At 32.0% G+C, this 27,301-nt stretch overlaps 1 protein-coding gene across 1 annotated transcript in view; it reads right to left on the bottom strand.

Annotated features, from left to right (window-relative positions):
* The window catches only part of LOC118188371 (uncharacterized), a 60,419-nt gene that overhangs the window by 20,550 nt on the left and 12,568 nt on the right, over positions 1 to 27,301 (bottom strand). The window contains exons 2-3 of the mRNA XM_035358786.2: positions 8,529 to 8,600; positions 3,197 to 3,347 (exon numbers count right to left, since the gene is read on the bottom strand). Coding sequence (XP_035214677.1) covers positions 3,197 to 3,347; positions 8,529 to 8,600 — 223 coding nt within the window. The remainder of the gene's footprint in view (positions 1 to 3,196; positions 3,348 to 8,528; positions 8,601 to 27,301) is intronic.

Below are 27,301 nucleotides of genomic sequence, written 5' to 3'. Positions count from 1 at the left end.
TTTTATATTTGTGTAAAGTGTATATAATCCACGTTTGTGCTGTAAATAAATGGGAAAATTAATCTTAGTGTCATTAATTGTGTACAAAACGACACCTGGCACAACTGGATCGTACAATGTCCCAGTGGACTAGGTGTCCCAGTGGTATAAAAATTGTTCTACGGAAATTGCAACTTAAAATTTAAGAGTGATCAACAACTGCAGCTTTGACAGCTCATAAGAAAGCACGCGGAAGTGGGTTGTCACAAAATAAAATTAAAACCCAACGAAAAAAGGAAAAAGCCGAGTATTTACCGAATTCCTGAAACTGTAAAAGCCAAAGTTGAGAAACAAATTGAAGAGCTGTTAGAACTTGATTTAATAGAACAAAGCAATGCAGAGATTACCTATGCTATAGTTTCTGTGAACAAGAAAAACGAAGGAATTCGACTATTTGTTAATTTTCATGCATTAAATGCTGCAATAATTACTGATGATTTTCCTATGTAAAGTGCAGCAGAACGTACATATTCCATAAAATTAGCTAATATCAACATGATTTATTACGAGGTTATTGAGCTATTCCCATAGATCCTGAAAGTCATGATTACACTTCATTTAAAACCCATCGACAACAGTACAGATTTAAAGTTACGAGTTTTATCCTGAAAAGTGCTGCAGAAACATTTCAAAAGGAAATCAATAAATCACTCTATGAATACAGAGACTCTCCCAGAGCATATGTTGACGACAACGGAGTTTTTTCAAGAGATTAGAAATCTCGTATGATTGTTAATCGCCAAGTTGGAAGAGCTTTGCTTTACAGTCAATATCAGCAAATGTGATTTTGAAAAACCACAAATCAAATATTTGGGTCATGTAATTAGTTCTAGAAAACATCAAGGGGTCCTGAGAAGATAAAAGCAAATTCTAAATAACTGCACTCATGTCCATAAATTAAGGATAATGCAAAATCAGGTAAATGAAGAGTTAGAAGCAAAACAAATTTGACTTATTTGTAAAGCTTATTTATTAAACAAAAGGTAAAGAGCAAAAAAAGATGCTATATGTTTGATATTAAAAAAATTAGCGATTTTTTCTCCCTGGAGCAAATTACAGAAAAAACAACCTATTTACAAAAACCCAATATTACATGGTTGGTATGATTGTTAATACATTGTATGTCTCCCAGACGATGCAATACAGCATGCCTAGGCGTACAACGCCTAGGCATGCTGAGTATCAAATTATCGATCTGATCTTGAGAGATATTACACCACTCAAAAGGCAATGCTCTCCGAAGTTCCGGTAGACATGTAGGAGGAAGTTGACGGGCTGCAACTCGTCGGCCAAGCATGTCCCACGCGTGTTCTACTGGATTCAAGTCCGGTGAGCATGCTGGCCAGTCCATACCGATGATATCTTTCGATTGAAGGCATTCCCTTACGATGTTTACACGGTGAGGACGGGCGTTGTCATCCATAAACACAAATTGTGCGCCCATGGCACCCCGAAACAAACGTACATGTTGTTCCAGAATGACGTCCCGATAGATTTGGCTTGTCATGGTTCCAATTTGAACATGCAGGTCAGTTCTGGAACCCAGAATAATTCCACACCAAACGAGCACTGCTGCATCACCGTAACGGTGTCCTTCAATGATGTTTTCTTGGTGGCAACGGGTACCTGGAGCTCTAATGTGAAAGTCCGGCGAGAATCAGACTGCAAGCTAAACCTGGAGTCGTCGGAAAACATCACACAAGCCCACTGTTGCGGTGTCCACAATGCATGCTCTCTACTCCAGGCTTACCGCAGGCGACAGTGAGTTGCAGTAAGTGGAACGCATCTGACAGGTCTACGAGCATATAGACCAATCTGCCCTAAGAGTCTGTACACGGTCTGCCTTAAAACTGTCGTACCAGTGGCTGAAGAGAGCTGACGAGACAGGTCTGAGGCTGTGTTCCGCCTGTTTCTTTTGGCAGTAACTGCCAAATACCGGTCCTCATTTGGCGTTGTAACTCTGGGGCGACCTGTGCTGTAATGTCTACTCACATTACCATCATCTTGGAATCGTTGCCAAAGCCTGGAGATGACACTCTGGGCATTTCCAAGTTCGTCTGATACTTCCAGTTGGGTATGCCCACATTCCAGACGACCGATAATTCTGCCACGTAAAAAATCATCCAAATGCGTCCTTTGTGTCATAACTATTCGGTTATAGCAGTGAAATGCTTATAAAGAGCCTGCGAACAATTTTACTTCTTTGCCTGTATTTCTTAATATATCACTCTCTTACACTGTCGTCAGTGTGACGTACCATCGGTGTCATCTGGTTACTTCCTGAAATTTGCATATAATTCTTGAAGATGTGTGTAGTGATTTTACAGGTGATATATTTATTTTAGAGTTCGATTTCCGCGTGACTCCGAATTATCCTTAATTTATGGGCATGAGTGTATTATCGAGACTATATTTCAAAATATTCTGAATTAGCGAATTCACTTACTGAACTTACAAAGAAGAAGATACCTGAACAAATACCATGAAAGGAAAAGCATGACTTAGCTGTTGAGAAACTTGAGAATGCTCTGACTAAAGCTACATTATTATATACACCAGTATGAGGGCTACAATTCATTATAAATTGTGATGCCAGTCAAATATGAATTACAGTATGTTTGTCTCAAAATTTCAATGAACACATTTACCCCATAGCTTATGCAAGTCAGATGTTAACTCGAGCTTAGCAATCGTGGTCTACTATTGAAAGAGAAACATATGCTATTGCATGGAGTTTGAAGAAATTTGAAACTTGGATTTTCCGATCTAAAGTTGAGCTATTCATTACGTTACTTAACAAAATATGTACCGAAATCATCTAGATTAGAGCACTGGGCTTTTGCCTTATAAAACTAGAATATCGACATGAAACGCTGTTAATGTAGTAATAATATAATTAATTATAATAATTCAAAATAATAATTAATAACCTTTAAAGTTAATTATCAGTTCACAAAACTGCGCTTGTTTTATTTAACAGCTGTGCTGGAGAATATTATTCAAGAGAAAGGTTTCTTTCACACCACCGAGAAATACATCAAGACTAAGTGCATTCCAATTAACATAAACATAAATTACCCCTGTCGGAGCATTCACAACTTTTTCTGAATACTATCTGCCATGAAATTGTTATTTGCAATCACACTGAAATACATACCTGCAGAGTTCGTCTAGTTCGTTGTTTTTGGAAGTAAAAGGTAGATGAGTGAGTCTCAGAAACGTCTGTAAGTCCTTCAAGCATTCATCCAACAAAATAGTACCACATTTTTCAACTCTAGATTGCGGAGAAGATTCCGGTAGCACAGGACCTGAAAATGTTACTCAAGTTCATATAAAAACAGTATTTTGACGAAAGAAATTTAAATTCATATTTTGCTGCTAGAAATGCAATCTAAGCGACAGCTTTTAGGAATAATTAATAGTGATAAAATTATTGCGTCAGATTAGAAGTTTGTCGACATTTACGGATGTACACGAATTGCTGCGTCAGATTTATGAAACATAATTTCGTTCGCCTTAATAATTATGTCATTCACTGGCTTCAGGAAGCAAATTTGAACCCCCAGAAACAATTAGAACCTTTGTTTATAACTGTAATTGAAAAATTAACTTGCTTAAAATACATATCAATATAACGCCTAGTCACTAGAAGTATATAATCTATTCCAGGTTGTGATACCTCACTATGCTTGACTTAACTGTATGGATTTTAGTGTACTTCGTTTAACTAATACGTTCACAAATGACAATGATTGATTTTCTGATTAGCTTATTTGAAAATGAAAAGCCGCATGATATGTAACAGCTTAATGATAGCGTTGCATTAATTGAAGACTTTCTCAAGGAAATTCATTCGCATTTACGTACTTACGGAGAAAATCATGAACATCCTTAAATAGCCATCACTCCCGTCACAATTGGGATCTGGAACGAACTACCAGTGTTCAGAAACTTATCTATATACACTCAAAGAAAATGAAGCATGCTTGCTTCAAAGAAGCAAACGAAGATAATGCATGATGAAATAACGATTAAAAAAGAATGGTATTTCCTCATGAAAGAATCTTTTTTTCCCTGCCCTCATAAAGTGAAATAGTTTTAAAAAACTTCCACGCTGGTTGACATAGATCTTAAAGATCCTTCGTAGCAATCTGCAGGTTCCTGTAAGAAAGAAATGTTTAATGATGTCTCCGATATACTTATCAACAGGCAGCGTGTTACTATCAACTCAAAATGGAAAGTATTTTCACATATAGACTTTTCAACAACTGTTGTAATACACCGAGATTACCATTGATACCTTGTTTTTCCTTTTTTGCTTCCTTGTTAGAAGTTAAAGGAAATATTGCAGATGCGAAAAATTTCGGGTATCATATTTCAAAGGAAATTTGGAAGATATTTGGCTTTACTTCTGTAGGTAGAGAAAAAATAAATTACTCTTCTTTCCAAAACGAAGTGTAAAATGGATTTGAAATTATTCAAAAGAATTTTTGGTGCCGTCTGTAGATATTGCGTATAGATGAATCTCGTAGAATTCAAAATGCAGATAAACAGGTCTTTGCAAAATTAACAGTATTTGCAAATTATGTCTATTTTTACAAAAGGTATTGAACCAAAGGTACTAATTATGCCGCCGAATAATTATGCAAATATTTGCAGTCGAACACGTAAGCGTACACTTAATGTCTGCGGAGTTGTGATTCTGGAGGGGATATAAGCGCATGAGAAGTTTTCAGCGATTTGTATTCTCGTACACCTTCACAAATTCGCCGTGTTTCTAGCAAGACGGGTAAATTTTACAAGGTATCAGGTAAAAGGAGCAGCCACGGACGCATGAATTACTAAATGAGAAGATTTGTCGGTAGATTAGGGGCAGGTCAGTCACGAGCACAAATAGCTACAGAGCTCAATCTAACGCCCACTGGTGTCTGTAGTTTGCGGAAACGGTTTCAAGACACTGAATTCATATCGAGAAGATCTGGAAAAGGTCGACCAAGATCCAGAGCAACCGTTATTTAGCACTGCAGCGCCAATGCAGGACTGCTACAGCATCACAGCTCTCACGTGAAAATATGATGCCATTGGAATACGAGTTTCACGGTTTACTGTTGCTCGAAGCCTTCATGAGAAAGGACTGTATGCGAGAAGATCCGCTGTTTCCGTCCCGCTCGCTGCAGCAACCAAGAGAACGGGTTTTGCGCCTTGGTGCACACTTCAGTGGACTACCATACGTTTTATAGATGAGTCGAGATTCAGCCTGGTTACTAATTCTAGGCGTACCTGTATCTGGAGAGATCTTAGAAACCACACCATCCGTTCCTCAACAGGGAAAAGGATCATTACAGTGGTGGAGGTGAAACAATTTCGGTAAGCATTATTTTGCATCGTCTCACATCTTTGTATGTGTCTGCAAAAGAATTTCTGACTGCTATGAGGTACAGAGAGGACATCTTAGAGCCTTATGTTCGACTTTTAAGGGGGCAGGTTATCCTGGGTTCCTGTTAATAGACAAGAAACCTAATCGACATAGGGCTCAGCTGAACAAAGATTACCTGGAAAGCGAGGGTATTCGTCGCATGAATTGGCCAGCCAGATCTCCTGACTTTAACCATAAAGAGAATGTCTGGAACGCTACTGAGAGGGCAATTTCATCTCGACGTACCCCTCCGAGAAACATCCCGGAGTTGAAAACTGCCTCTCTGCAGGAGTAGGATCGACTACAACAGGGTCTCCTCATTTGCGTCCTGTCCAATATGGCGTCACGTTGCTCGACCTATCTGGCTGCGAGAGGGGACCATGTCCCATATTAGACTCATTTTCAGTTTGACATCATAACGTGAATTTTGGATATCCCTGCACTATGATCTTTGCTAATAACTAAGGGTACATAAAATGGCTTTTGACTGGTACACTGCACAAAAAAGGGGGCAGTTTTATATCTCCCGTTCCTACTGGGCCGATTGACGAAATTCAACTTGCGTTTTTAATGTCTCGAAAGCGACGAATATATATTAGATATATATGTAGCATTATTCTAACATAGGTATTTTGACACAAAATTGGACTTTTTCTGAAATGACATGCCAGATTTTTTTTCTATATTTCGACTCTACGACTCAAATTATGCTCAAATGCCAAGTTTTGTAAAAATCGCCCTTGTAGTTTTTCAAAAAATTAGTTCCTCAATGTTAATTGAATTTGATATATATTTATTAATATCTCTTTTTTTTTTCTTAAACTTACTTGTTTCCTTCTTTCAGCTTTCAGAATTTAGGCTTAATACAAATATAATTCGCACATTTTTTATGATTTACTTTTAAAACTTGTGTTTTTAAATATTTTTTATAAATTTTTCGAAATTTTGTTTTATTACAACCTATAAAAATTTTAACATCCTCTTAAAGTAGATGTATTTCTAGGTACTACTGCAAAAAATTACAGTTTTTTATTCAACTTTTTTTGAGATATACGTAAAAGTACATATTGGAGCATTTTGAAATTTGGCATCTTTTTTTTTAACGATAATAACGTCAAATGTGGTTTACGCACTTTGTTAAAATTATATTAAAGTATGAACGATGACTTTTTTTCCGCTCACTGCAATGCAAAAAAGGAAAGAAAAAATAGGTTGCTATAAATTAAGAAGTTTGCCAAGTAAATTATTCTTGGCGCAAACTGAAAAAATACGCCAAGATAATTTTTAATTTTTTTCGTAAATTTCGCACCAAATTTTACTCATAATATTTAGGAATAATTTGAGTCGTACTATCGAAATATGGGAAAAATGGAATGTCATTACAGAAAATGTCTGATTTTGTGTCAAAATACCTAGGTTAGAATAATGCTATATATAAATCTAACATATATCCGAAGTCGCGCTTTCGAGACATGAAAAACGAATTCGAATTTCGTCAATCGGCCAAGTAGAAAGGAATATACAGAACTGTCCTTTTTTTTTCAATCGTGTACATCTTGCGCGTACTGCGTTACCCTTCAGTAGTCAGTAGATATAGAATTGTCCCCCTTTTATTTAATTATTTATTTATTTTCGCAGTGTACATTTCTTTCTCCATTATAAATGTATGTTCATATCTAATTTCCTTAAAAATCTGTTCATTAGTGTTTTAGAAATTCGCTATAATATGCAAATTCTGTTATTTTTGCGCATTGAGTGTATATACCCAGCCCCTTACCGACTTAACACCATTACCCGGCCTTTATTTTCGCAGTCTCTGAGGTCATAATCGTATATTCTACTCTCAAATGCAGAAATGTTTTAAATGACGAAATTGTTCATATTTTGGCAAAATCAAATTTTGTAAAAAGTTAATTTTCGACAAATAACGAAATCTGGCTTTTAATGTGGTTTCCAGGTTCCTATACTTTAATTTGGGAAAGTTTTATACTCGTTATGAAAAAATACAGTTATATTAAGAAGTTTGATTCCCGAACGATAAAAATTAACCGCAGTGTTTCCTTTAAAAATTTGCAATTTTTGACGGCATTTTCAACTTACCTTGAAGAACCAGCTAAAGTAATTTGAGAAAATGAGTTTAAATAAAGTGCAGCAAATGTGTGTGCAACGTAATAGGTTGGTACGAGAAAATCATGCGGTGTACAAATCAAATTTTTCAAAAAACGTAATAGTATAGGCACCTTTGTTTGTTACGATAATGTTTCATGGCGTAAATAAACTCTTATTTTTGCATTCTAGATAATTCAGCATGGTATTGATTGTTCGCATAGTGTTTTATGATGGAGATAGCGCCGTTAGAAATTATTAATGTATTTTCTTTTTCTTAGAGTAAAAATCATAATTAATAAACTGTTCTTCCATTTTTAATCATTTCGATACAAAGCCTTTCATACATTTACATACAAAATTTCCGCAGATACAATTAATAAATATTTGTACTAGTAACAAAGAGGCCAGCTTTAAGTTTAATTAAAAAAGTCATTCAAGGGCAGAATCAACAATCTCCAAAATCAGTTCATTAACTTCATTCTTAATCTTGAATAAATTTTATGATGGGAATGCTAAAATGGAACTAGGTATGTATACCATTAGCCTTTATTTCATTACTATTTGTTAAAAATGGGATTTTATGCTATTGTTGATTACTATTTTGACATAATATATATTATGACTATTTTATTAATTGAAATATTTACTCTTACATCAAAAGTTAGATTTCTATGCCCACAGAACCCTCGTCATCTTCTTAACTGAGCGTTTTCAAAAATCCTTCAATTTGATTTGAGGAAATTTTGTAATTGCAACTGTTAAGGATGAATATGTGAGTGTGCGTAAATAATTATATTAACCATCTACTTCGAACACTGTAAGTATGTAGTATTGAAATTAGTTTTCTCTAAGACACACATTCTTAATGAAATCAGCCTCAAGAAAGAACAACATCAAGAATTTCACAGGATGAATGGCAAATAGAAAAGGCCATATAAAACATATAATCAAAGAGATGTCCCACCTGGACCCAGAACCGCATAATCAGGAAAACCTCCTTTTTGATTATTTCCTATTTTCTGGCTATGTAGAAAACCTAAAATTAAACAAAACAAAAAATTCATTTCCAAACTTAAATTCTTATTCAGTTAAAATTTTTGTAAATATTTTTTATTTTATTGATTTATTTTCTATATTTTCATTTATTACAAACAGAGTAGTAACTGATTAAGCTGTTCTTGATATCTCACAGAATGAACCAGAAAAATGTTGCTTAATATCACAAAGTGTCACCTCGTTCACATTTTTTAAACGAAATATGATCATTAAAATTTTCAAGGAAAAGGTTTTACAAAGATGAGGGAGATTTTGATAGTGTGTAAAGAGCCAGTTAAAATCAGATGTTCGCTTTAAAAATTTTTATCTTAGATATATCCCCTTCAAAGAGGAAAATGATTGGATATAAGAAAGCCTATTAGGGAAACGCTTTAGAACGTTAACAAATGAAAGTTTACATTCTGTGCAATATATACAGTTGAATGACAAAGAAAGAAAGTTATTTTCCTCAAAGATATAGCCTTTAGGTATCGCTACACCCTGTAATTTATTCATTATTTCTCTCATATATTAAACATACAAAATTACACATAAAAATGTAAATTAGAAGTGACACAGAAACATAACATTAAATTATATATGAAATAAATGAATAGTCCCATTTAAAAGTGAATTAGTTCTTTTTCTGTTAAAATATAAGTTAAATATTTCTTGCCAAATATCATAAAAACGGTCGTACGTTTGATACCAAACCTAAAATGTTCGTTTACGTGTTCATTAAATTAGTTGAAAACAGTAATTTACTCATTATAAAACAAACCGTGTTTCTTACTGTAAAGCAATGTAAAATGGACTTTAGAACCTAATAAACGTATTTTTGATCCAATGATGTAGAAATGTTGACTGTGTAAACGTTGACCCATAATGAAAAGCAAACTTTGCAGCCGAGGCAGTTTTAATAAGAAGCATTCGTGTCAAGTTTAATACTCATTTTTATTTTAATTAAACATTTGCGACCCAAATAGTTTCGTATACTAATCACGCCTATTTCATAAGATTTACATTTTTGTTATCGTTACGATAAGAAAAGAGCAACGCAGTAGCAATCCATACAGCAGAGAGTCAAAAACGATGTGTGATGCGTTCAGGATGAAATTTTTATCCAGAATGAGTTAATTTCGATAATTAATAAAGTTATAAAATCCTTATGGGCTGAAAGTATGGGTAAGCTATTTTTGTCAGAGCGTTATGTAAAAGTCATACCTAGAAATGAAGCTGCTCAGCAGAAATGTTTATTATAACCAATTACTTATTTTAGAATAGAAAACGGAAATTAAAATAAATTGGAATGAAGGGTTAATGAGTAAATTTAAGTTAGAATTTTGCTTTTCAGTTTTTTTTTTTTTTTTTTGTCTTACAGACATATATAAAGAGAATTAATTTGCGGAGAGGAATTCACGAAAAGCTATCTTAACTCTCTCTCTCTCTATATTTATATATGTCTGTAAGACATATATAAATATATATATAGAGAGAGAGAACTATATATATAGCGAGAGAGAGCTATATATATAGAAACTCACACAATTTCTTTGTTTCCAAAGATAGCTAGCTTTTCGTGACTTCCTGTTCTCAAGTTAATTCTCTTTCACTCATCTTGTTCTAAACAAAAGCTTTAAATAGTAGTCACTCTCATGTTTTAATTCCAGTTCACGTGTGCTCTTCCAAACAAATAACCTTGAGATAGTGGACAGTGTCATACTGAAGTAGCTTGCACTCGAAACACAAACATGATTACAGTATCAAAGCATAAGTCGTAAAATCAACGCCAAATCCTTTGTGTGGGAAACAAGTAAAGCTTTGCCACAATACATGATTAAAATATATTGCTGTCGTGATTTCATCTCTTCTATAACTATCCTTCTTACAATGATTTACCCATTGTATGTTGATTTTGGTTGTTGTACAGATGAAGAAGCGGGGCGGTTGCTGAATTTCATGTTTGCATAATATACCATCAAATTCTCTAGAATAACGACTTCGAAATAAAGTGGTTGAGGATCACAGCTGTAAGAGTACTAAGTATGATGAATTAGTAATCTGAAAATGAAACGGGCTAGAATTTTTGTGAATGTTGTTTATCATAAAATATTAACGTATGTTGTGTAGAGAATTTGTCTGATCGCGTTATAAAAACTAGCTGAATGATTTTTTGATTTATGGAAATCTTAATTTTATTTGATTCTGAATTATTTATTTTAATGCTTTAATTTTATGCTTCTAGAAATATTATTTACTTTAAAAAGAATATTATTTATTTTTCTTTTATTTGCAATTTTTGTACAAGCTTTGATTCATTGTGAAAAGAAGCAGGGAAAGGGAGGCAATTTTGCTAAGTCATGATTTCGAGCGCTTTGTCCTTTAGAATGTTCTAGAAGGAATTTCATTGTGCAGTTGACCTTAGGACAGGAAGTACGTGACAGAAGGGTCAGAGGTTGCCACTTGACTTTCGATGTAAGTCATTCAGGTTTTTGGCGATTGAAAACGCAAATTTTGCCCAAATTATGGGGGCGATAATTGAAGCCATAGTGGGAGCCCGCGTTTGTGAAGGAGACGAAGAAAATTCGAGTTTGAATCACTTTTTGGTGTGACACGTTTCGTGCGAGACTTGGCAAGACTTGCTTGCGGAACTTACCTTGGACGTTACTCTTGAAACTTGCTCTGGGATTGAGTGTTCTAAACGATGTAATTTACGAAGAGAGATGCTCCCCTGCCGCGTTCTCGAGTTTGAATCACTTCTCGTGCGAGACTTGGCAAGACTTGCTTGCGGAACTTACTTTGGACGTTACTCTTGAAGCTTGCTTGGGATGAGCAAGAACAGGCGAGCCGTAATTGCCTAGAGAGACGTTTCTGGCCGGAAGCTGCAAACATGCTCCCCTGCCGCGTTCTGGTTAAAAGGCGAAATTGAACCGGGCGAGTGACTTAAGACTTTCAAGACCGGGCGGACAGCCGTGCTGGGCAGCAGTGCTCCTGTTTCTGTTTTCCAGAGTAAAAATAGCTTCGTCGTTATGAAAACCAGTTACCTGCGTGTGTGTTTCGCCAATAGTGCCAAGACAGGACGATGTCTTCTGAAACTTCCATTTGTGACCGTAAAAATGAGCCCCGCCGACGTCAACGCTTATTAGGATACGAGTCCTCCACTTCAAGACGTCCTTACAAGATAAGTCTATTTTTTTTGTGTTTGAACTTTAATTAAGGTTTCAACGACTTCCTTGGAATGTAAAATAACAACGTCGAATCTTAAATTAATTCTCAGGCTTTCAATTGTTTCCCTTTCCCCTTCTAAATTACCAAGACAAACCTTAAGGTTTTTATATGAATTAGGATGTAATAATTTAAGTTGTTTGTGTAATCTTCCTTAGAACAGATGTGAATTGCAAATAATATGTTTTCCTTAACCTCTTAGAAATTATAGATCGGGTACCCGTTAAATTAAAAGAGTCATGTAATAGATTTGCAAATCATGAATTTAAATGTAACAAAAAGTAAATGACAAATTGAAGAATTCCCCATGTGTCTAAAATAAGTAAATTAAAAGGTAACACAATAAGAAATTAGACTCTCTGATGAGGATAAGATTTAATTTTTATTGTGAGGAATTTGAATAAACTGATATTTAATCTGGAAACCTATTACTTATGTTTTCTTTATATCTGTTATGTGTTTTTCTTATATATATATATTGATTTTACATGTTGTTTATTCGATCCTCTCACGGCGCGGTCCCGGATGCATTTTCACAACGCAATGCATTAAAAATTCACTTATACGATCACTAAAAGTGTGGTAATTAGCAAACTCTTAAGAGTTTAGTTTCTCAGTTGATATTTAGTTAGTTACGGTTTCACCTGTCTGTTTCTGCATTAGTTTCCTCCCTAAGAGGAAGTAGTAACACTGCATTGGTGCCCATGATTTATGGCAAAGTATAGAAACAGAACATTGGTGCAGTAGCTAGTTAACACATAAAAATGGCAAAAACAAGGAAAATTTATGTCGGTAAATATTTTAAGTGTTTTATTATTACTTATTATTACACATTTTAATGTTTTGACATAAAAATATATTTAATAATCTATTAGATGGCAACAACGCGTAATTTATTAAACATTTCGAACACACAGGTACATTCATGCACGCTATCAAAAGGTCTGGCCTCTACACTTAGCTGTTATGTTATTGACCACTACAAATAACACACTAATAAATTTATTATTGAGAATGAAACCATAGTATTGAAGTTTAACTATTCATAATGTTCTTTTGAGTAAAGAGTTTAAAGATGAAAATCTGAATTTTTATCCCTACTCCAAGTTATATGACTATTTACAAATGGAGAGGAAAAGCAAAAAGGAACATTTTCCTGCTTCACGTAACACGTATACCGTAAATTTTGCCTTAATAATGCATTTCACTCGTAATCTTAAATTCACAATTTCGGAATTAAAAATTTACTACGCAGAAGACATCAAACTCTCATAGTGCCGAAGTTAATGTTAACATTTCAATTCACTTGAACGTTAGTCTAAAAGTAAGCTGGACTAATTCTTGAATGACTACTACGAGGCTTCTGATAGCTTCTAAAGGATGGGCCATCTACCTTTTGGAATTTGAATCGGCTTTAAAAAAACCCTAATGAATACTTTTTTCAAAAATATGAGTTTATTAAAACGATTGGACATTTTATTTTAAAAATGAAACACAGCATCATTCAAATGACTGCCACGGCTGGCTTGACAGTACCCGTACACGTTTTAAGAAGTTCAAAATGTTGAAACAGAATTTTATGTGATTTGCTACATTATTGAACATCACCGGACAGTAAACTTCCGGAAATTTTATTGGTAGTTGAGCAAATGTAAAGTATAAAATTTTAGTAATGATTCAAATTAGTATTCCTTTAACACATTTTATCGAGCTTCGGTTACATGAATATACACGGAATTCAAAAAAATTGCACATTCAAATAGCTCTTGAATTTTGGTCACATACAATGTTATGAATGTTAACAAATGAATGAAATAAGATAGCCCACCAAATTGCGAGAATCTCAGTCACATATGATACACTTTCGTAAACATGCATAGAAATTAAATATTATAAATATTTAATTAATCAATATTACAAATATTTAATTAATTAATTTAAATATTATAAATATTTAATTTCTATGCTTGTTTACACCAGTGAAAGAGCAAAATGTTTATGAAAAAAAAAATGTTTCCTTTAGCTGATTTATTAGAACGAACAAAGTTCCTAGCACCAAATAAAGGAAGTTCTATAACGCGAAAAATTTCTCGTTTATCATATTTCAACAAAAATGTCCACTTTGATCTCTCTCGAATCCATTTGAACAACATTTTTGCATGATATCTGTACGTACGGACACAATGAAAGACTAATTTTCCAAAACAGATTGCAAAATGGATTTAAAAGGGATTCAGAAGAGATTTTTCGTGACGTCTGTACGTACGTACTTACGCTTGTGTTTATCTCGCATAACTCAAAATCAAGTAGTCTCAGGACTATGAAATTTGCAAATAAGACTGCTATAAGACGTAGTTGTGCACCTTCCTTCTTGATTGCGATCGGCCGCATAAAACGTATATATATGTGCTTATATAGCGTGAAAAATTATATAACGTTATATCATATACCATGAAAAATTAGTTCTAAATTTCCTTTTTTATGCCTTTACTGATAATTTTTCAACAGCTTAATAAGCGAAAATCCTAGGGAAATTTATATTTTGTTTTTCAAAAATTTTTTTGTAATTGCATATATATATAATATAATGTAATTATATGTGTATATACAAGTATATTATATATATATATATATGTGTGTGTGTGTGTGTAATATAATGTGATTATATATATATTATATTTATATAATTATATATATATAATTATACATACATATATATATATATATTATATGTGTATATATGTGTGTAAGGTATAACAAAATATGATAGCTTCTTTAAAAAATAATTGGCGACTTCAAAATTAACATTCTAAATTTGGTGCTCTCCACTTAAATTCATCTATTCTCTCAAATTCGAGATCTTTCTATTGTTATGTAACGTTACAAACTAACCAATCATAGGTTAGCTGTGCCTGTACATCAAACTTGGTATAAATACCGCTAACAGTTAATTACGTCATTCTTATTCTGCTAGCTTCCACCTTGCTAATATATCACCGCTTAGCTTCCCCGTCTAAAATACCTGAGTCTTAATTTTAAGAACCAGTGTACATAACAACAAATTATCATATTTCATTATGATTGAATCATAGAAATGTACCGTATTTCATTATGATTGGACAAATATCTACTGTGATGATTTTATATACGCGGAAATAAAGCCTGGAAATTCTTCGAGTTACCGTACTTCAAGCGCTAACTTGAAGAATTTCTAGGTACTCGACGTATAGATGAAGATAACGCCGTTAAGCCACAACGACTGCAAGCTGATTCCTCTTCTATGCTTCATATATATATATATATATATATATATATAAGATAAAAATATATGAATCAAAATTATAGATTAAACTATAAACATTAATTCTTCCTCTCTATTCTAAAATCGTAATAACTTATCTGCATTGCGTCATTCAAATTAATCATGCGATCTTACTTAACCCATAATGCAGATCCCTCTCGACCAATCACCAAATTGCAAACCGAAACTTTTCTCTTCGCGTGCTTCCATCTTTCATAACTACGCACTTCAGCTTTTGCCCTCTACTCTGCTAATATGTAATTTCGCTGGCCCTCTTTCTATCTCAACAATATCAAAAATGTAAATCTTCTGTGGAAAGGCACGACTAGAGTGCCAAGTGATTGTGGCCACAAATATCAGTTGCAAATAAAAATGGAATTAAAACTGCCTCGACTGCCAAGTTCTTTAGATATTACCAAGTTAGCATTACTAGCATACTACGCAATCAAAATTCTTCTTCAATATGGATCTAGGCACGCATCTACAGTGTTCCGTCTTTTTTCCTTTATTCCCCCCTTCAAAAAGAAAAAGGCGTAGCGACAGAGAAGCCTTTTTAAAGAAAAAGAGTTAAAGCACAAGCAAATTAAAACAAAATATAAATAAATAATAAAATTTTGATCCTGTAAAGTATTATTTATAAATATCAATTTTTTTAAAAATAAATTTTTAATTTTTAGAGTCCTATTGAATTTTTCTGCATTTCAGTCCAAAAGTCTTTTTGTTTGAGAGTTCACATAATCATTACTTATAATTAAATGTAATGCACATAAATATTTATGATATTAATTTTCATATTGATAAATTATATTTTAATACCATATAATAATAGGAGTAAGCTTCAGAAATTGTGGTTTCACCGTTATCATCTTTCATTTACAATTCCTGTATTTTACCAAACTGGAAGCCTCGCAATACTTCTAAACAAACATATCCATCAATAGGGCTGTCCTCTTGAGCTAACCAGTGTGTTCTCTGCACTGGTGGCCCAGGGTGCCTAGACAGTTACTTGAAAAGGCCTCCGTTCCTTGCATAAGGTAACTGGCCTTTGCTAACTGCACTAATACATTCCATATAAAAAATATAATAATAATATAAAGAAATTACAAACACTCATAAAATGAGAGCCTCCAACATTATCTTATTTGAAGAGGGTGAAGGGAACAACTGTACAGAGGTAATTACAGGCCTCTGTTGAAGGAACCAGTACACCCTCATCATACTATACTTAACACACAATAACCCATAAATCTTAACATGCATTTACCATAATTTCATATTACTTATCTGTACTAATTTCACTCATTTTTTACACCTACTTCATTTTTAGAATAATTATAAAATTCGTATTCAAAATTCTCAACAAAATTTCAAAAACATAAAAACTTCTTAATATCCTTCCTATGAATAATTTAAATAGCTTAAAATTCGTTACTAAATTTGCTCACACATAATTATGAAAAATTAGAAAAATTAATGAACAAGAATTTCAGATTTTCTCAAAATAAAATTGCAGGAGATTTTAACCAAAGTTGAAATGAAAACTATAGAATCCGCAACATATTAAATGATTTAGTTCCTGAGTTAGAGTCACACGAATGTAACAATTTTTGAGCTGTTGAAAAAGCGGAAGTGCAAATAATTTTCTGTCGCACATACTTGCAAACACTAACTCGGATCGACCTTGAACTCGCTGTAATGCTTAATTCCTAAACGGTAATTCACTGATGATTTAAAGCACTTTTTTTCTAAATATTGTAGAGATCGGCGAAGCAAATTCAACATTCCTTTTCACTAGGCATTCGAACTTCTCAATTTATCGAGAGATTACTTTCAATCTGTAAACACTACACGAGATTATTTTTTGAAGCACTTGCAAAACACCACAGCAGAAGAATGATCTGTTATTTTTTAAACACTGAAAAAACAAACTTTATGATTCACTTCTGATCTGTTATTTTTTAAACACTGAAAAAACAAATTTGATGATTCACTTCTTTCACATTATCTTGGATTTATCACAAAACGATGATTTGAAGAGCTGAATTAAATTTTCCACTGAGGTTTCAGGCTGCAGGAAACTATCCTTACCCATGAGTAATTTAAATGACGCAATGCAGATAAGTTATTACGATTTTAGAATAGAGAGGAAGAATTAATGTTTATAGTTTAATCTATAATTTTGATTCATATATTTTATCTTACATATATATATATATATATATATATATATGATATATCCTCCTTGTTACCCGGCTCGGTGAGGTCAGTTTTTTCATTCGTATATATTGGTAAATCCTGCAATTTTTGTTTTAAAAGTGATTGAATTATGTTCTTCTTATATTCCGGTTAAGATTTTCATGCCTTTAGTTAATCTGCGTGGAATAGTTGTAGAATTATCAACAATTTGAAAGTTGTTTAAGTGGTATTAAGCCTAATTAGGCCGCAGTTTGTTTACATTTGAAACTCTTAGTAGAATAGTTAATTAAATCAACTTCAGTGTCTTTTTGCTGAGTGGGCCCAGAAGTAAACTTTCAGTTTCGTGCACCGAAAAGTCTGTCTCAATGCCAGCTGGCCAAATTACTTATTTTTGAGTAGAAAGTCTAATTTTAATTGTAAAATGTTTTTAACTGTTCTTACCTGTATTTGGTGCTTCTTTCTTCTTCTTCTTCCTCTTCTTCTTCTTTTTTTTTTTTTTTTTTTACCATTTTTAATGAAGGTGTCTTGAGTTTCTTTGTATTCTTGCCTTGGAGCGAAGTGAGAGCTGAATTATGTGAATGAGAAAAGTATATCTAACGGAATTCGAGGAAATAAGTTTAAATGAAATGCAGGAAAAATGCGTGTAATTTAATAGGCCGTACAAGGAAGTCATGTGGTGGCCACACGAGATATTTTCCGAAATGAATTATAAAATGGATTCAAAAGGAAATTTTTCGTGACCCCGTCTGTTCGTACGTACTTATATCTCTCATAACTCGAAACCGATTAGTCGTAGAACGTTGAATTTTTGTATACAGGACTGCTATAACATTCAACTGCGCACCTTTATGTTTTACTGCAGTCCGCAGTACCCTTTATGCCGGCTTAAAAGTCCTTACCCGGCCTTTACTTTCCTAAACATTGGTCGTCATATATTTCCAGTTACAGAAGCGTTTTAAATGACGAAAGTATTCATGTTTTGGAAATATCAAGTTTAAAAAAAAATTGATATTGGACAAATAATGAATCTAATTGTGGTCTCCCGGTTTCTATACTTATGTTTCGAAATGTTTTATACTAGTTATGTAAAAAATAAAATTATAAGAAGTTTAACTTCTGCACGATAAAAATCAACCGCGATATTTACTTTCAAAATTTGTATTTTTTTTACGTCATTTTCAACTTGCCTTGATGGATCGGTTAATCGGTTAATTAATTTAGAATAATTCCAGGAAATAAGTTTAAAAGAGCAGCAAAATATATCTGTGATTTGGTAGGCCTTACAAGGAAGTTCATGTGGTGTCTTCATCAGATATTTTCATGTTATTAAAATAATTTGACAATTAATTAATTATTTTAAGGCCGTACAAAGAAAGATTATAAAAACATCTAATGTTTTCAAACAAGAACTAGGTTTCTATTAAACGAGAAATGTTGCATTAATTAATTGCAACAGCTAGATTTAATTTACATTTTTAGAAAGCCTGAAATTAGAAATTTAGTTATAAAAGTATTCAGTTTCTAATAAACATTAACTTCTTTTCATTTCTATAGATAAAGCGTTTAATTTATAGTGATCAAAATTTTCCTGTGCAAATAATGTATATATATCCTAATGGGGAATGACAATACAGAAACGTTAATAGTAAAAGAAAGAAAAAAAAAAGAACGACAAGTTGGAATTTAAAAATTTTATACTGCAGACTACTTCTTCAAAAATTTTGATTAAAACAGTAAACAGTAATTTCGAAAAAATATCAGAAACTACAACACACGGTGAAGGCTGCTGTAATTTATGGATAATTAATTAAAATTAATATATAAAATTTAATAAGTGATAATGAACTTATTTTATTTACTAATTGTTTGGTACGTTGCATTCGTAAAGAAATAATTTATTTCTAAATTTTAATATTTAGCTTTATTTAAGAACCCCACTCTAGTGGCCTATAGCCACTGTACTTCTTTTACCTGAAAACCATATATTAAGGTTAAATATTTATTTACGCGTTTTTCCTCTATTCTGTTTGCTATTTTTAATAAAAATTTTGATAAAAATTTATTTAAAATTCAAAGTTTACTTGACTAAAACATTTTTTCAACTTGTTCTCAGTATGAATTATGTAATCTTATTAATTAAAATTCTAAATACGAATTTTAGTGAATCTTGGTATCTTTTTATGACTGCATTCTATGGTCAGGTCTAACCTGCATTTTCAATATATTTCCCACGATAAAGATTTTTATTTTCATGCATTTTATTAAAGCTTTAATTTTTTCTTCGCATTAAATTCCACCTTGCTCACCTTTCGTATTTTCGCTGCCCTTTCGTTTTTTTTTGGGGGGGAGGGGACTGTATTTTTTTAAATTTTACTCAATAATTTGTTTGTTTCTCGATCTACAAGTTCGGCTACTAATATATGAATTAATTTAATAAATTTTTTTCTTAAATGTTAATTAATTTTCTTCGTTGTACATTCGCTGTTTCGAAGAAGCGTAAATTATCTTTTACATTTCTCACTACTCTAACTCTCTGATGAAAATGCTCCGGAATGTGTAAAATTATTTTCTTTTACACTTTTTTAAATAAAATAAAATTTGGGGCTTTTCACATTTCTCTAATTTTTGCTGTGATTGTTTACACTGTTTTAATCAAATGTCTTTTTTGTTCTGTTTTGGCTTCCTTGTAGGAGTCAATATAGGACTATATCCAGAAGCTGAACGCAAAGACTTTCATGATCTTCTTGATTAAAAAGCCTGTTATCGCTTTAATCTGAAGCAATGACAAAGTCGTAAGAAGATTCAAACGACTTTTTTATTTAACTCTTTAAATTAACAAAAGGCTTTTCTTGTGCTGCATATTGAGCCTCCGCTACATACGTGCACTTTAAATTTCATACGAAGAATTTAAATTCAAATCTAGGTAACGTAGACTAAGCTGATTCAAGTAATTAATGGTGCTTATTTAATCGTCGGCTATCAACATGGCTAAAGTTGGAAACAAACTTTGCCAGATCTGGCGATAGTATGTAACTGCAATGAGAGTTCTCAGGTTAAATACACAGCAACTAATTTTAATATTAGTAAACTGTTATATATTATGTTTTAATTTAATTTAATGTAGTATGTATTATGTTTTAATTTTAATTTTAATGTTAGTAAATTGCATATATTAATTTTGCTTTATTAAGCAAATTGAATCCATTTCATGTAAATTTGTATTTATGTATTATTATGTCATATGAAAAGAAAACGGCTGTATAGAGGAAGGTTTCGGACTTCTCGGATCGACTATAATAATAATTAAATAATTTAAAATGGTTCATCAGCTAATTTTGGATGAACAGAAACACAGCGGTTTCTCTAGGAAGATGAGTTCGGCCGAGATTTGATTCAACTCTTCTTGATAACTTTGAATCAGATTTTGATTGTATTCTTTTTCTTCTTTTTTATGTATTTCTATTGATGTTCCTTCGGGATTTTTTCCGATTTAAAAACACTGAGCTTATGTTTTTTTTATTATTATTTTTTAAATATTTTATTGAGAGATTTCGGAATTGTGCTGGTTTTAAATTTCACTTCTTTCATGTCTTTGGGGTATTAGTTTGAAATTTATTACTTTTTTGTCTATCATTACACACACACACACACACACACACATATATATATATATATATATATATAAGATGTAATAAAATACAATGGCTGATTTAAATATAATTGGTGACCTTAAAATTAACTATTCTAGATTTGGTACTTTCCCCCTAAATTCATCCGTTCTCCCAAATTTGAAATCCTACTACATTATATAACAACCTCAAATTAACCAATCATAGGTTGTCTCTACAATTATATCAGACTTTGTTTAATACTCTTGGTACAATAAACTACGTCATCCTTCCATTCCCTAACTGCTGTTCTGTCAGCACCACGCTGCTTCGCTTCTGAAATGCCTACGTCTTACTTTTAAAATCAGTGAATAGGGCTTACTGTATTTCATTATAATTGGATGAATATCTACTAAGATGGTTTTATATGCGTGAAATAAAGATTGGAACTTCTTCAAAATTCATTCGTGTCGGTGTCATCTATTCGTCTGTCCACTCAAGCCATCACGACTACGCATCAAAATTATTACATATATATAGATATAAATGCGATGAATTTTATATATATATATATTACTGATATCTAGATAGATACAAATTATGTAAAAAATAAATTATAATTGAAATTAGCAATAGCCCCTTAATGCTGAATATGGTATTTCCCCTTTCTGTTTTATAAATAGTAGTCATTTTCTGCACTGTACCATTTCAAGATTATTCCGTATCTTATGACTGTTATATAATATTGGTGATATAAATGTAACTAAAATTCAAACAGCCAATAATAATTTTACAGCAGTATTAATTATCCAATCAAATGCAATGTTAACCAAAACTAACACATTCCGAATTAAGATGTCATCCTGACCACAACTGCATTTCCTTTCTACACCACTTCAGTCTAGCGGAACTGCTGCTCTCTTCTTACTGTAAAGCTATAAAAAATCAATCGTTTGGAAACGGGTATGAATAGTGTGCTAAGTTGTTTGTGGCCGCAACATATTTTTTAAAATAAAATGAATCGACAGGATGTCTTAAGTATGGGTACACCAATAGAAAAATCCATTACTGAATATCAGTTGCAAAATGATTCAGCATCCCAGTCATCAGTCTGTCATCAATCATCAGATAATAAATCTCAGTGTCATTTACTTTTACTTCGCACATGTGCGGGAAAATGTTTACCATCTGCTTCTGATTAATGCGTTTTTAGCATCCAACCTTACAGATATTTTACCCATAATAATTTTCATTCAGTCAAATGATATTAAATTACTATTTTTCCAGTGATATAAAAGTAATACTGATGAAGTGGATTTCAAATTTTGTAAAAGTGTTTTGGTTGAATTTTTACAGTTTGATTTTCTTATTTTGAGAAAAAGTGTTCAAAGAATGGAAACAAGTATTCTAGTATTTTTGTTTAATGGTTTAGCATTGATTAATTTTTTGGTGCACTTTATTTTTTTTTTAACTGAGTTTAAATTTTTCATAAATATGAGTTAATAAATTAATTAATGTTGTTTTGAAATTTAAACATATAATACTGTTTTTTCTTTGGTTTATGAAGGAAATTTTTTGGTATTAGAAATATTAGTTTAAATAACAATTTTTGAATTAATTAAATAAACAATTTTAATATTTTTTCAGAGACGATTATTAAATTGTCATTAATTATTACATTTTTGAGTTATTTTAAAAGTTTTCGAATTAATGTTAAGAATTTTATAATTATTCTGAGAATGAAGTGAATATAAAAATGAAGTCAAATTAATACAAATAAGTAATACAAAATTTAGTAAATGCACGTTAAAATATATGTATAATTGTATGTTAAGTATAGTATATGTTGACGGGGTACTCCAAAGAGACTCCAAAAGAGACGCCTATTACTACCTCTGTTGCTGTTTTGAGTTTATGATGATGCTATGACGTATTTTTTGTGTTCCTACAAGTGACTGACTAATTGCGTACAAACTGGCCCTACATTGATAACTTTATTATCAATCTAAAGTCCTTAACGAGGTGATGCATTTCATACAATTTTGATGTCTGTAAGTCAAAGTGTTTAAAAACTATTAACATTTGAAGTCTGCATATTATAAATTTTTTCGCAATGTCTCGCCATTTAACAACTCGTTAACGACAATATAAATTCTTTAAAAGGGGACTCATACAGCTTAAAACCCATAAGATGTTCAAATAGGTGACTGTTGCAAGAATTGGGAATAACTTATTTATTTTAAAAGCAATTACTACCAACTGTTTACAGCTGACTACATAATATAGCTGCTTTCTGAAATAGTAATCAGAAAGTTTGTGTTGCCACAAATATTTCTATAATCCGCTTTGTGACAACATTTTTCGTCATGTTTCCAACTTGCGCGCACAATTTAAAACATTCTGTTTCATAATTTAATTCCATATTTAATATATAGCTTTTATAACATTTGGAAACTACTGTGAACCTAAAATTCTAAAAATTTCATGTTCAATTTTTATTTTATTTTGATTTGAGTTTATAAAATATATTTTATTAACAAAATTTGTAATGTTTTTGTCCATAAAATTTTTCAATATTAAAATATTTATCAGATTGTTGGTTCAGTTCGAAAATAGTGCCCATATAAAGAATTCTATCCAATTTCAAGTATGTACCATTAGCCATTTTTAAAATATCATGCGCGCAAGGTGGAAACGTGGCGAAATATTTTGTCATAAAGCGGATTAAATTACAACAATACAAACTTTCTGGTTACTATTTTTGAAAGCAGCTATATTATGTAGTCAGTTGTAAAAAGGTGGAAGTAATTGCTTTTAAAATAAATAAAATATCCCAATTCTTGCAACAGTCACATATTCGAAGATCATGACGGGTTTAAGGTGTAAAAGTCCCCTTAAATTTGAATTTAATGCACTAAATATATAATTTTATTTATTAATTTTGCAAGGTTGTATAGTTTATATTTTTTTATTGTCATGTAGTTTCTATATAAAAAAATATTGCTGCTGTAAAGGATATTCAATATATACCAGTTTTTGCTTGATGTTATTATTTTTTAATTTGTCGAAAACCATACTCTCAGATTTTGATACTTTATTACATATAAACACCTATTTGAACTTTTAAATTTAAAATTTATTGATAAAAATTTTAATGTCAAGTAGTAATTTTTATATCTTCAAATAGCTAAATCTTTTCTCTTTCATATATAAATTTTATTGGGAAATACTTTAATTTGTGATAGATATTGCCTAAAATAAAATTTTAAATTCTATTTATTTTTAAATTTGATTGCCAGATATTGCTGAATATTTACTCTCGTTAAGAATACTAGCGCATGCAAAAAAATTTAATTTTATAGGAAATAAATATTTTGTACTTAGTTTCTTCCCATTAATAATTTATTTAATAATAATAATTCTTTTGAAAAAGGATCTCAACAACTCCACTTACTAAAAAAAATATTATCATTAAGATTCATATAGTTTATACTTACCTAGCTTTCAATTTTCCTGTAAAACTTCTTTTTAAGTATCGTTATTACCTTTAGTGGTAACATTTATCATCATTTCATACTTTTTTAAGTATTAGTTTGACTATATATTTTGTAATGGTTTAAAGTAGGATTAATAAGAGTTATTATTTAACTACGGCAGCTACGGAAAACACAGAACACCATAAGCCACCAGGTGTGGATAGCGGTAGGTCTTCATTTCTATCTCCACATGCAGAAAGATCTATTTCAGCACATTCAAAATCACATTTTAGTAATACACATGGAGATATATCAGATCCAGTTATAACAGATAGTACTGCTAAGGACGTTAGCGTTAAAGTTTCAAATGGACAAGATTGTAATCCTGGTAATTTTACTTCCAAAGACTCTTGTTCCAGTGAATTTACTGATTCTGCATTTGAATGCTTAGAAAATTTAGAGGGTATCCTTTCTCGAGAGAATATTTCAAAGAAACTCTCTAAGACACTAAGATCTTATTTCTCGGATATTTTCAAAATTATAACAAAACAAAATGCAGTGATAGCGCAACTCCAAGGATAATTGGAACAATCACAAAACATAGAAAACTATTTGCAAGGTTTAGCGGAGGTAAAAAGCAATGGAATTATTCGAGTGACTTATGCAGAGAAGGCTGCAGAGACAGTGCACGAAAGAAGTCGATCAAAATCTAGACATAAAGGCCAGAGCGAACATATCCTGCTGGTTTACCCAAAAGAGGATTGATCAACATCAGAAAATATAAAAGAAAAAGTTGAAAAATATATAAGTCCTGCAAAACTCAAAATAGGAGTTAAAAGTGTCAGGAAAATTCGCAAAGGAGGCATTCTAATTCAAGCCAATAAAGAGGAAGAACTTAAAATTCTGGAGGATGCAATTAAGGAAAATGCAAAATTAAAGGACTTGGTTGAACCAAAACAACCGACAAAAATTAATCCTAAAATCGTAATCTACAATGTAGAGGAAGGTTTTAAGGAAGAGAAAATTGCTAAACTTCTAAAAACACAGAATCATGAGCTACGTGATGCGACCATGGAAATTAAATTCAAAATGAAAGGTCAACATGGATATAATTGGGTTCTCTCACTTGACCCCACAGCTTTTAAGTCGATAATGCAATCTCAGAAGGTTAATATTGGTTGGACAAGGAAAAACATTCGTGAGTATATCCGACTAATTCAATGCAAAAATTGTTTAGAATTTGGTCACACAAAAAGATCTTGTACAAGAGAACAAAGATGTTTTAAATGTGGTAAAAGAGGACACCTTAACAAAGAATGCAATTTTCCGCAAGAAAAATGTGTCAACTGCAAGCATGCTAATAAGCATTATCATTTGAATTTGGATATCAATCATAGTAGTGTAAGTAAAAAATGTGCAAGTAAGCAAATAGAAATGGATCTGTTAATTAAAAAGATTAATTATGGATATAGTTAAAATAACACAGTTAAATTTACAGCACTCACGGAGTGCAAGTGCACAATTAAAAGTTGACATTGAAAATATTCCAAATTTAAAATTAGCTTGCATACAAGAACCTTACCTTATTAAAAATGCGGTAAGTGGATTTCAACAAAGATATAGGATCTATTCTCACCAAATACAGGCAAAAGCTGCAATAATTGTGAAAAAGGGCTCTTTTTCAATCATTCAGATTTTCACAACGGAGGAAATAACAGTAATCAAAATAGAAGGATTGCTAGCTTTTATATTAATCTCGGTCTACTGTCCACCAAGCACAGAAATTGATCCAATATTAATTACATTAGAAGGAATAATAAATGATGTAGGTGATCTTCCAATAGTTATCTGCGAGGACTTTAATTCGAAACATAGTATGTGGGGTCCAGTACCAACAAACCGTCGTGGAACAAGAGTGGTAGACTTTCTAGCAACAACTAATCTCACAGTTATTAATGAACAAAAAAGCAACCCGACATTTGTAGGTCCTCTGGGAAATTCATGGATTGACTTAACTCTCCTCAAAGAGCTACAAAATTTTAAAAATAGAAAATTGGGAAGTTGATCCGAGAGACACGTTAAGTGACCATAAAGCAATTAATTTTGAAATTCACATGGATATGAGGCCTTCTTCTTAAAAACTCAAACTGAGAATTGAAAACTCTCAATGGCTTACATTAAGGAGATAACAGATCTTTCTTGTTCAGAATTTAATTTGAATTCTGATACAGAAATTAATTCTACAATTAACGAAATTTCAGAAAAATTAAAGACGCTCTTTAAACAACATTGAAGGCATTTACCATCTAATAAAACACACAAAACTACAAAAACTTGGTGGAGTTTTGCTCTCACACAGGAAAGAAGGCAACTAAAGAAATTGCGCAAAAACTATCAAAATGCAAGGAATCAAGATAGGAAAGACAAACGTCAAATCTACAATAAAGCAGCGGCGGCTTATAAAAGAAATATATATAATGCCAAATTACAGGCTTGGGAGAATTATTGGAAAATTTAAAACTGAAATCTCCCTTTAATACTTACTACGATATAGTTAAAGGAAAAGGATATAAAGCCCTTAAACTCTGTAAAATTAAAAGGACAGATAGTAGTTGGACAAACACAGTTGAAGATACTCTACGCTATATCATTTGTGTTCACTTCCCTCAGGACAACATTGACGATGATAAGGAAAAACACAGAAAAATAAGAAATCGTTCTATGATAACTCCAGACACAGATGATGATCTCCCAATAAATACCCAAGAAATAAAAAATATCATAAAATCTACAAAAAGAGGAAAAGCGCCGGGGGACGATGAACTTTCCATAGATATCGTAGAAGAAGTCTTTATTGCTAATCCAAATCTAATGACTAGAATTATGAACAGATGTT

The sequence above is a fragment of the Stegodyphus dumicola genome, chromosome 6 (genome assembly GCF_044657685.1).
Source record: "Stegodyphus dumicola isolate Sdum_Otavi_A_Nest chromosome 6, ASM4465768v1".
NCBI classification, from domain to species: Eukaryota; Metazoa; Arthropoda; class Arachnida; order Araneae; family Eresidae; genus Stegodyphus; species Stegodyphus dumicola.
This window is presented reverse-complemented; position numbering and strand designations above follow the sequence as displayed.